Genomic DNA, 12,102 nt, shown 5'->3' with positions numbered 1-12,102 from the left:
TCTTATATGTTTTAAAGATGTATTTTTATTTTATATGTGTATGCACATCATGCAGGTACCTAAGGTGACCAGCAGATGGCACTATATCCCTTGGAACCTGAGTTACAGAGGCTTGTGAGCCATCATGTGGGTAATGGGAACCATATCTGGTCCTCTGCAAGAGCAGCAAGTGCTTTTAATGGATGAGCTACCTCTTCAACCTATACCATAATTTTAAAGTTTACTAACTGAGTCAGGTGTATGGCCTATACCTATGCCAACACTTAGTAGGCTGAGCAGGAAGATTGCCTGTTTGATGTTATCCTGGGCTAGGAAACAGGTTTAGAATAGTTTAGATTATAATGTGAGACCTCCTCTTGAGAAACACATAGAAAAAAAAAATAATAAAATACATAAAAACTCTGGTGTAGTTATTTACAGTAACATGGGAATGCTGTGCTTATTTTCTTCCTATGAACACAGTCTTGCGATGTAGCCCAGGCTAGGCTGGAACTCATAAACCTACTGCCTCATTCTCTTAAATGCTGGGATTATGAGCCTGTACCACTACCCCTATACTCCTGGCTCTATATATCTTTTTATTTTTCTAGATACATCTGCTTTTAATCTCTTTAACTATCACTGACCTTACTGAACTATCCTTTGTTTTTAAAATCTGAAAAAAGAAATGTTGTGTTTTGCAGGTCTTGGTGAGACACAGGAGGCTAATTCAAAGCCAAACTGTACTATATACTAAAATTCTATATTAAAAAGTGTTATGCCGGGCGTGGTGGTGCATGCCTTTAATCCCAGCACTTGGGAGGCAGAGGCAGAGGCAGGCGGACTTCTGAGTTCGAGGCCAGCCTGGTCTACAAAGTGAGTTCCAGGACAGCCGGGGCTACACTGAGAAACCCTGTCTCAAAAAACAAAAAACAAAAAAAAAAGAAAGAAAAGGTGTTATGTTGGAGCCACCATGAACAGCAAAGGAGGTCAATATCCTGAAAGAACCTAGAGGGGAAACCCCCACTCGTATCCCGAGTCGGCGTGCACCCAAAGAATCACGAGAGACTGTCTTGATGCAAACACACAAGGTAGTTTAATGATGGAGCTCTGGGCCGACATGTATCTCACACAGGAGACAACGGTTGTTGGCCACGAGGCTCAAAAGCTAGGGGTTTTTATAGAAAAGGGTCTGGGGCTGTAGGAGGAATTGGTGCGGTTTCACAGGATTGGTTTATTTAAACACCAGCAAACTGTATGTGCAGATCGAAGTAACAGCAGAGCATCTGGTTAACATTTAATCCACGTCAGAAGGGCGGGAGATATGGAGGCGCCAGGCCAGTCCAGACATGTCTTAGCATTCTCTTTATCTTTATGGCCAAGCAGCCTCAGGAATGTCTTAACGACAGGCCTGCCCGGGCATGTCCTGGCCTGTTCTGCTATGTTCTCAGTCCCAGGCTTCAAAGCTCACAAACAACTCTTTGGGCTATTTGACATAAATTACATGAATCACAGGTCTCAAGTTTTATTTTTCTTTCAATCCAACACAGCCTACCTACCCTGTGCAACCTCCTGGGAATCCAGTATATCCTCAGACCTTACATCTTCCTCAGGCTCCACCCTATACTGATGCTCCACCTGCATATTCAGAGCTCTATCGTCCAAGCTTTGTTCATCCAGGGGCTGCCACAGTCCCCACCATGTCAGCTGCATTTCCTGGCGCCTCATTGTATCTGCCTATGGCCCAGTCTGTGGCTGTTGGGCCTCTAGGTTCCACAATACCCATGGCTTATTATGCAGTTGGTCCCAACTATTCACCTGGCTCAGCAGTGTTGGTGGAAGGAGGGCATGATGCAGGTGCCAGATTTGGAGCTGGTGCCACCGCTGGCAACATTCCTCCTCCACCTCCTGGATGCCCTCCCAACACTGCTCAGCTCGCAGTCATGCAGGGAGCAAATGTCCCTGTAACTCAGCTCAAGGGAAACTTCTTCATGGGTGGTGTGATGGTTTGTATAACTTGGACCAGGGAGTGGCACCATCTGAAGGTGTGGCCTTCTTGGAATAGGTGTGACCTGCTTGGAATGGGTGTGTCACTGTGGGTGTGGGTATAAGATCCTCACCCTAGTTGCCTGGAAGTCAGTCTTCCACTAGCAGCCTTTGGATGAAGACATAGAACTCTCAGCTCCTCCTGCCCCATGCCTGCCTGCATACTGCCATGCTCCCACTTTGATGATAATGGACTGAACCTCTGAACCTGTAAGCCAGGCCCAGTTAAATGTTGTTTTTTATAAGACTTGCCTTGGTCATGGTGTCTGTTCACAGCAGTAAAACCCTAACTAAGACAGGTGGCTACACCATGTGGTGAGGAACCATGGTCACTCCTGTGCCAGGGAAGACATCTCATACCTTCAGCACTTCTCACAATGTAACTGCTTTAGTCATATTCACCTGAAGTTGCAGTTTAGACACATGTTTTTGGGGTGTCTTTCTGGTGTCAAAACTTTTGAGGCACTTTTCAAATTTAATAAGGAACCATGTAAGGGTAGCAGCCCCTCCCTAAAGCATTCTGAGGTAGGGGGTATCCATTCTTCAAATGAATGTGAGTGAAGCAGCCCAAGGTGCTTCCTTAATTCCTCTGGAGTGATGCTGTGCCATGCTGGTCTTTGCTTCTAGTAATAAAACATCAAATTAGGTTTGGAGGGAACTTTGATCTTCCTAAGGGAAAAAAATGTTATGTTTTATTTGTGTATTTCCTCTGACTAAAAAAAATATACCCTTCCTTTAAGACCCAACTACTTTGTTTGTTTGTGTGTGTGTGCGTGTGTGCATTGTATGCATGTCTGTGTGCTAAGATAAATGAGCTCCTGTATTGCAGAGCCCAAAGGAGACCATCTGTATTCTCCTTTCTCACTATCCACCTTATTTCTTTAGCCAGGATTGTTTTCTGAACCTGTAGCTCACTGGCTTTTCATTCAGACTGGCAGCTAGCAAAACCCAGGAATCTTCCCGTCTCTGCCCCAGATACTTATTTGCCTTAGAATACCATAAACCCTTTGGGATGTTTCCTACTTTCTTCTTTCCATGTTTAATTATTTGTGCAAGTTCTTACTGGCCCACTTGTGCTATCCAAGTGTGTATCTCAACTTGAGTGTTTTACTCAGTAAATGTTTAGTATCAGTGTGGCCATTAGCATCTATAGTGCCTCATAATTTCCATAGTGTACTCACGGGTTCTTTTTTTAACCCCTGTTGCAAGCCTATAAATTAATAGTCACTTTCATTCTAGTCTTTCTTTTCTGTGGATGAGGGAGACAAGATATTTAGTGTCTGCAAAACTAAGCTACAATTAATTTTCTGACTTCAGATTCCTGGCCCTTGATACTCCACCACTGATGAGAGCCAATACTATAGTATGAATTTTTCGACTAGAACTTGGAGAGGTCTTTGGGAACCATTTCCAGAACTCAGGGAAGAGACGCTCTGGTCTCCATAGGGACCCAGTACTCAGGACTACATCTCCCATAGGGCCACGGAGCAAAGCCTCCGGCGATTGGGTAACGACCAACAGCCTATACACGGCGGCGAGGAGCTGTTGAGGGCCAATCACATGCCGGGAAGGGGGCGGGCCCTCCTGCCGGAGGCTAGATTGAGCGGAGAGCTAACGGCGCAGTGGCGGCGGCGGCCGTCTCTACGTCGTCAATTCCTTTAGTCTGTCGCTGCGGCCTTGCTCTGTAGCGGGGAGCTCTGCGCTTGGGAGTTCCGTAAGAAGCGCGTGCCCGAGGCACGGTACCCGGAGGCCCGGTGTGTCGGCTCTGGAGCTTCGGGGATCTTGTCAGTTCGTCAGGCCAGAAAACGCTGGCTGGAGCCGCCCGCGGTGGAATTCTTTGGAGATCAAGCCTTCCCTGCTTGAGGAGGACTCTTGGCGGCGCGTCGCCTGCGCTGTTGTCACTCGGTAACTCCTCCATCCAGGTCTAGCGGTTCTGTGGGTGCCTCGGCTCTCCAGGAGTTTCTCCTTCGGAGACCCAGCCTGGAGTTCGGGGGGGACGCGGTCCTTGCTGGGTCTCTTTCTTCACTCACCCGCACACGCTCGGTCCGGTGGCGGAGCGACGAGCGCTGCCTTTAGCGCTGCAACTTCTAGCAACAACTTCCCGCGGGGCTCCTGGGAAGTTCTGCATGATATAACTGTATTCAGTAAATGTTTACGGAAAGCTGTCTGCCCGAGACGAGTTCAGATGCTGGGAGGCCGGTAAGGCAGCCTAGACAGTTGAACCACGTGGGGTTTTAATTTCCTTTTCTACTCTTTACTTTTGGAAACTCTGGCTTTAGCTTGACGGTTGCCTGACTGGACTCTCAGTACCCAGGAGTGGGGATGGAAGGCAGAATAGTAATCGCAAATTACTCGGATATTGGTGGCTCTGGCCTCCACAATGAGAAAAGACACAAAGGGAGTATAATTTCAGTTTTGAGTGTCTTAAAGATTTGGAGAGAGATTCCTATAAGACGTGTGAGTGAGGTAAGACGTAGAGTCGAGAGAATTAGTAATAAGGACATCAGGTTGTGCTTGCCCAGCGGACAGGAAGCTCTGGTTTAGTTAATCCCTAGCTCTGCATAAAGCTAGACTCGAAGGGGTTTACGTCTAAGGCTATTCTCTGGAACACAATGAGTTCTGGACCAGCCTCGGTAACATGAGATCCTGTTTCTTTTTAAGACAGAACAGTGAGTATGGTGTGGCATAGTGTGTAGCCCTAGGAGGAGGGTGAATATCTGACAAATAGGGCTGGTAGAATTGTTCTTGAAACCAGTGGGACATTGCCCGGCAGCACATTGCTGTTGCTATAAAAAAAGATCGCTCTTTTTCATAGAGTTACGGCATGGTTATTTAGTCTTTTAGGGCTTCAGGCTTCTTCCTTTCTTTTTAGAAAAAGAAGAGTAATTGAATATAGTTATTGCTGCAGAAAGCCTCTGAAAATTTAGAATAGATTAAATAGTGATCCCTTGCAGAAAATGAGAGAAAATGGTTGGCTATTTGCACCTGGCCCTGCTCTCTTCTCCACTTTCCTCCATGGGTGAACATCAAGTTCTAGGCTCCTTACCTGTAGCTTAGAAATAGTTCTGCCTCTCTCACCTATGTGTTGGTATTACAACCACGTTGCTTTAACATCCTAAAAAACCCTTAGCCACTGGTGTCCAGCTTTTGTTTTTTGTTTCTTTCTGTGTTATTTACTGTTATACTGTCAAGTCTCAAGGAAGAACTAAGATTACCGAACTTCAAGGTTGAACTGAAAGCTGGATATGTCCCAGGCTGTGGATATGGTTCAGTGGTGGAATGCTTGCCAAGAGTAAATCCCTCCAGCAGATGGTCAGGGAGAGGGTATAACCTCAGACCCTGTGTGTGAGAAAGTTTCTGCTGCAGCTTCTAGTGATCTCATGTTTCTCCCTTGCATGCTTTTATGAACTTAGCTAAGAGTGACTAATGGAAGAATGAATAAAAGGAGCCAGTGAATTGGTAGCAGCTCAGATCTCTTCTGGCCTTTAAAAATTAGTGGGAGAAAAAAATATTTCAAAAATGAGATAATATGTGAACAGATGCCTATAAAATGTAGCAAATCAGTTCAATCTAGAGATTAGAGGCCCCAGATGAAAGATGTGTCCTCCAAGGAGCTTGTGGAGCAGATTGTAAAGTAGCCAAAGCGGGAAACTGCTGAGAATGCATTGAGGTAGTTTGCTTGTAGTGCAAAAAAGAGAAGTATTTTTTATTCTACACCATTTTGTCCTGTGAAAGGGAAGTCCTTTTGTGACCCCTGTTAAGGCCATTCTCTCCAGAGGAGCTGTGTTCCTGACACTGTAGCATGTCACTTACAGGCCCATATTAGGAACTAATTGTCCTATAACTTGTTATTCTTTAAGTTGCTTGGTTTTCACTTGTTTGTTTGCAGTGCTGGGGTGCTAGGGAGTCTGCTGTAAGCCTTCGTACATGCTAGGCGAGTGATTTACCCTGAGCTGTAGCCCAGTCTTAGGTAGTTCTCGGCTACTACCTGACTTTATGTTCCTTTCAGCATCTGGTGGGTGCTGTCACCAGTTCTACATCTATTTATCCTTTGGAATATTTGCTGTGAAGACAAATGGTACCAAGTCAAGAGAAGGAAGAAAAGAAGAAGGAAAAACAAAACCTAAAACAACGAAATACCCGATTCTACAAAGCTGTAGGATCTACTCAAATTGGGGAAAATACAATTGCTTCATGGGCTTATTCACCAGGACGGGTCTCAGAACTCTTTTCTATGTAGCACTTATTTACATGCACACAGATATTAAACATAAAGCTGTTTCTAATCATCTACTGGGAGTTACTATGAAACCATGCCGCCTTTTATTCACCTTAAAAGATGTGTCAGAGAATCCGTTCTACATAGAGTAGTCGTCCCTTCTTTACTTTCCTGCTGAGATCAGACATAGAATCCGCTCTATTAAGTTGTAAAACACACAGAATATTCTAGACCTAATGAACTGAACACAGAAACTTTGAGGTGGGGCGCATTCTTTACAGAAGAATAAAGTTTCAGTGAATGCCCACACTATGCTAAGGGAAAGGACAGTCATTGGGAGGATTTGGTTTTTAAATTTTCCTTATTGTTTGAGGGGTGGCTCTGGTATGTTGGCTTGCACCTGTTGGCTAAAGTCTCAGGAGACCTGTTCTTTCTTCCTACCTTGGGGATGTGGCGACTCAGGCTCTCAGGTTTACACAGTAAGCACTTTTTCCTACAGAGCCTTCTCTTTGGCCCAAGGGGATTTACATTTAAGAGAAGGTTCTGATGGTAATTAGGAATGCTGGTCTTTAATGATAATTAAACGTAATAAAAGATAAACTCCTACTAGAAGAGTCAGTGGCCTCTTAAGATAAATTGTACTTACTTTTTAAGGATAATAAGCATATGGATGATGAAGGATTGTATTTTATTGTTGTTTTGAGGAAGGGGCTCATGTAGCCAAGGCTGGCCTCTGAACTCACTGTATAGATAAGAATAGCCTTGAAGTCCTGATCCTCCCACTTCTGACAGTGTTGAGATTACTGGAATGTACCACCATGCCCGGCTAGCAGTAGATTTTCAAGGACCTGTTGTGGAGTTCTGTCTTCAACTCCCACTCAATTATGATGTGTACTCTTTTATATATTTGTGTTTGCTACTCACGATTCTCTTGTTTCTGTAGACTCTTTCACATATACCCATATATTTATGTATTTCTTTCTAGATTTCAGAATTTGTGTGGGGGCTTAGGTTGTTTATGGTATATAGTGGACTGTTGCAAAGATGAAAATTTATATAAGTATGGTAGTTAATTGTTTCTATCTTTTATGTTCACACACTAACCCATTAAGAACCAGCTGTATTTTGAAGGTCAGGTTGGAATTACCAGTGTTCAACTGTAATAGCTTTATAGAATTAACAAAGAAAGTCCTGAGGAGTTCTGCAGCCTGGCCTAGGCTTATGCTCCTTAAACAGTCATTGACTTTTTTTCTGCACTCTGAAACAGAAGTAGCTAAGCCTGCTTCACCATTGTTTGGGGATTCATCTGTGCGTTGTAATATGTAAATCATTGTATTGTATAGAAATGTCAGCATTTTTGACAGCAGTTTTCTAGTGCTGTAGTTGCATCTTTTATGAGCTCTCCTTACTCCATGTTAAGAGTTAGGGGTTCCACCTCTTTCTTTTTTCCTCTTCTGCTGCTGGAGATCAGACTCAGGGGTCTTATACACTATGCACTGTCTACCCCTTACCTACATCCCCCACATATCTCCTTTCATTCTTTGAAGTCAGTTTTTACTTTCTTTAAAGGAAAGATGAAGAAAACCCTGCAGGATGAGATTGAAGCCATTCTTCGGAAGAGGATCATGGTGCTAGACGGTGGGATGGGGACCATGATCCAGCGGTACAAACTAAGTGAAGAACATTTCCAAGGTCAAGAGTTTAAAGATCACAGCAGGCCACTGAAAGGCAACAATGACATCTTAAGTATAACTCAGCCTGATATTATTTACCAGATTCATAAGGTGGGTTATTTCCAGGCTCCTAAGCATTTGTTCAAGGTATTTCATGTATCAGTCTCAGACTGTCGTGGCCTTTGCTCTAGAAAATATGGGAAAAGGACGCGATCTATTTGAAAAGCTGGTGATTTATTTAAAAACCAAGTAAAAGTCCCACACTGTGGGACACTTGGGATAAGCAGATGGTAAACACAGGGTGTTTTGTTTATTGTTTGTTTGTTTTTTGGTGTTTTACCATTTAAACTTCTGTTGGAAAACCATAAATTGTGGAACAAATTAGAAGTTCCATGTTTGCCTATTAATATCTTGTAAAGAAATACTGGATGGGTCTTAATTTGTGCTGCTATAAAAATTCTCAGATTGGGTGGCTCAAACATTTCTGTCTATCATCTATCTATTTATATGTGAGGGTGTTTTGACTGTATGTAAGCATTTGCATCATGTTATTTATTTATTTAATATGTATGGGTTTTAACTATATGTTTGTATGTGCATCATGTGTGTGCCTGGTGCCCAGGGAAGCCAAAAGCAGGTGTCAGACCCTTTAGAACTGGAGTTTCAAATGGCTGTGAACTGACGTGTGGGTATTGGGTGTCAAACCTGGGTCTCCTCGAAGAACATTCGATACTCTTTAACTATTGAGCCCTTTCTTCAGGCCCCAGCATTTATTTCTTATGGTTCATAACACTGGGAAAGTGTATCATTGAGATGCCATTAATCTGGTATTTGCTGAGGGCCCTCATTTGCTTATCATAGGCCTTTCTTCCCATTGTATGGTAGTGTGCAGGCAAAAGAAAGCAGATCTGTTTCTTCTAGCGGAGTATGCTAAGGTCTAAGTGCTATGCCTCTCTCTACCAAGATTCATATGTTACTTATTTATTTATTTATTTATTTGTTTGTTTGTTTGTTTGTTTTCAGAGCTGAGGATCGAACCCAGGGTCTTGTGCTTGCTAGGGAAGTGCTCTACCACTGAGCTAAATCCTCAAACCCCATATGTTTAATTTTAATATGACTTTAGGAGGTACCCTTAGGTTTGTTTTCAGTTTTTTTAATACACACATACATACACACACACACACATACACACACACAGTGTATAAATTAATATATTAAATTAATTATGTATATAAAATAAATTATATAAGTGTATAAGTGTACATATATATATTATATGCTCTATTAAAAATATATTTGAAATTTGTGTATGATGTTTTGGATCCATGTATGTCTGTCCTGCATGGATGCCTAGTGCCTGTAGAGCCTGTAAGATGGTGTCTGATCCTCTGGGACTATAGTTACATATGGCTGTGAGCTGCCATATGAATGCTGGGAATGAAACGGGGTCCTTTGGCAGAACAGCCAGCTCTTAACCTTAGAACCATCACTCTCATCCCCGTTTTTTGCTTTTTAAAAATAAGAATAGATTTCTGTTTAACTATCGCTATAAGTTGCTATCCTTCTGAGATAACTACTATCGGTTGGTGCCTATCTTCTTTTTTTTTTTTTTTTTTCCTCGTGAGACAGGGTTTCTCTGTGTAGCGCTGGCTGTCCTGGAACTCCCTCTGTAGACCAAGCTGGCCTCAAACTCACAGAGATTCTTCTGCCTCTGCCTCCCGAATGTGGGAATTAGGAGCCTGCCTGGTTGTAGACTTTGTATTGCACATTTATATCTGTGTAGAAGTGAGTAGAATATGTATGTTTCAAATTCAGTGGTTGTGTGCATAAGTTACTTTTGTCACCTCTGCTGAAATGGCTGGCAGAAATACAAAGAGGTTATTTGGGCTCATAGAGAAGGTACAGCTCACTGTGTCAGAAATGCATGCTAGCAGCTGCTTGCTATACGACATTGATCATGTGCTCATTAGGGAGCAGAGGGAGGTTCCTTCCTTCAGCTTGGCCCACTTCCCAAGGCTTCTACAACCTCCTGCAAGTGCTACCAGTTGGGACCAAGTCTTTAAACAGGAATCTAAGTACAGTTTACATTCACACTATAGCAATATGCTTTACCCATTGTGTTTCCTTGTTCAGTGGTGCTTTGGATGGCCTCCCATGTCATAGAAACATATAGTGGCCTTTTCGGTGTCATATGACATATAATAAAGTTGTGTTAGTTATCTCCTTCTTGATGACTGCTATTATAAATGTGCTCATGTCGGTTTTCATTTTTAGTTCTGCAAACATTATGACCTTAGGGAAGACTGAGTTTGTTGACTGTTAGAAAATCAAAGGAGTCTAGGCTGAGTTATTGAGATGGAGATGTCACCCAGACAGAGAAACTAGGAAGGCAGGTTTTAAACAGCAGAGTGGTAGGACACCAAGTCTCAGTGATCCAGGGTATGTGTGTGTGAGTGTGTGAGTGTGTGTGTGTGTGTGTGTGTGTGTGTGTGTGTATGTGTGTATGAGTGTGTAAGTGTGTGAGTGTGTGTGTGTGTGTGTGTGTGTGTGTGTGTGAGGGTGTGTGTGTGAGAGAGAGTGTGTATGTGTGAGTGAGTGAGTGTGTGTGTGTGTGTGTGTGTGTGTGTGTGTGTGTGAAGACATTCTGCCCAATTTTGATATCTTAGGCATGGTGCACTTATTACTGCAAATCAAGCAGGGAGGTAAAGGGAGTAGAGCTGGTGTCTTCTGAGTGTCCAGGGTGTGCCAGACACTTGAAATGCTGGCTGATATTATGTGGACTTATTATAGGCAGAAAATGGTTTTAATACTTTGGATGAGGAGGCTGGTACTCAGAAAATTTAAGGAACTTGATAGACAGGATTCTTGTTACTGCCCCTTGAAATATCTATATATATATTTCCCCCTTAAAAATTTCAACAACAAGCTAGGCGTAGTGGGCAGGCCTTTAATCTCAGCAGCATCTCTGAGTTCAAGGCCAGCCTGGTGTCTGAATTTATGTTCTGTGCTTACGTATTAAAACATGCTTTTCTGTGAAATTCTTGTACCTGCTTGCACCTCTAATCTTAAATGTATTGTCTTAAATGTTGTTAAGATGTGGTTGGCTGTTAGTGACAGACAGGAAAGGGCATGGGGCAGGGACTCTTAAGTTCACAAGGGCTGACTTACTATCTTTTATTGCAGGAATACTTGCTGGCTGGAGCAGATATCATCGAAACAAACACTTTCAGCAGTACTAGTATCGCCCAGGCTGACTATGGCCTTGAACACTTGGTGAGACTTTTATGTCTAATATGCATATTAGTATTTGCTTCATTGAAGGTTGGTAGGGATAAAACCCCCAAGCAGCTGTGAGTCTAAGCCCAGTGATCAGGAATCATGGTGCTTATGAGGGTAGTAGTCTATTCATTTTGCAAAGCAAGAGTCATATAACAACAGTGTGTTCTTTTGTTAAGGCGACATTTCTGACAGTGAGTGACCTTACGTGTCAGTAAATGGCCGTAGTGGTTGCAGTGCAGAAGTGGACAGTGAGATGGGCAGTGAGCCACAGTGCACCGAGCCCTGTTTAGGAGATCCCCGTTTGCCAATTGCAGAATTTGAGGAGGCAGTTAAAGGAGTTTATACAGATCACAAATCTAGGAGCACTTGCCTGGCGTGGGGACAGTTTCTGAAGGGTCCTTTCACTTGTAGACTGCGTCACACATGTACCTACTTGCTTGCTTTTTCCCAGAGTGAAGTCTGTGATCCTTTCGCAGATGACAAAAAATTATTTATTTTTATGTTTGAGAGTTTTGCTTACCTATATCAGATATCAGCTTATAGAGTTTGGTTTGGTTTCATTCACACCTCCTTGGTTCTTACTATAGTGCTTTGATGAGTTAAATAAGAATTAGCTAGTTACAGATCCCTTACTGGATGGAGGCAAAAGCAGGACAGACTAACCAGTGGTTGATATGTTAGGCCTACCGGATGAACAAGTGCTCTGCAGATGTGGCCAGAAAAGCCGCTGAGGAGATAACTCTGCAGACAGGTAAGGGACGCTCTCCTCTCTTTGTTGCATACACACAGTCCTTGAATGTTCTCAGCTCTAATGTGCAGGTTCCTCTGACGTGCTGTTTGGCTGGGAGCAGATAGTTTACTTATTAGTAGGGTGCTGCTCTGTAGTATCACAGTGAACCATTCAGT

General features: G+C 43.1%; 1 protein-coding gene across 3 annotated transcripts in view; it reads left to right on the top strand.

Moving 5' to 3' along the window:
* The first annotated feature begins 3,592 nt into the window (after positions 1-3,592).
* Positions 3,593-12,102, top strand: part of Mtr (5-methyltetrahydrofolate-homocysteine methyltransferase) — a 76,869-nt gene continuing 68,359 nt past the window's right edge. The window contains exons 1-4 of one of the 3 annotated variants that reach the window (XR_003950449.1): positions 3,593-3,930; positions 7,814-8,028; positions 11,101-11,190; positions 11,878-11,947. Coding sequence is in view for 1 of the 3 variants with exons in the window: in NM_001081128.3 (NP_001074597.1) it covers positions 7,819-8,028; positions 11,101-11,190; positions 11,878-11,947 (370 nt within the window). In the remaining 2 variants the exon portion in view is untranslated. The remainder of the gene's footprint in view (positions 3,931-7,813; positions 8,029-11,100; positions 11,191-11,877; positions 11,948-12,102) is intronic. The other 2 variants (NM_001081128.3, XM_006516661.4) reach the window with 2 other exon arrangements.

Source organism: Mus musculus, chromosome 13, assembly GCF_000001635.26.
Source record: "Mus musculus strain C57BL/6J chromosome 13, GRCm38.p6 C57BL/6J".
Lineage (NCBI taxonomy): Eukaryota > Metazoa > Chordata > Mammalia > Rodentia > Muridae > Mus > Mus musculus.
This window is presented reverse-complemented; position numbering and strand designations above follow the sequence as displayed.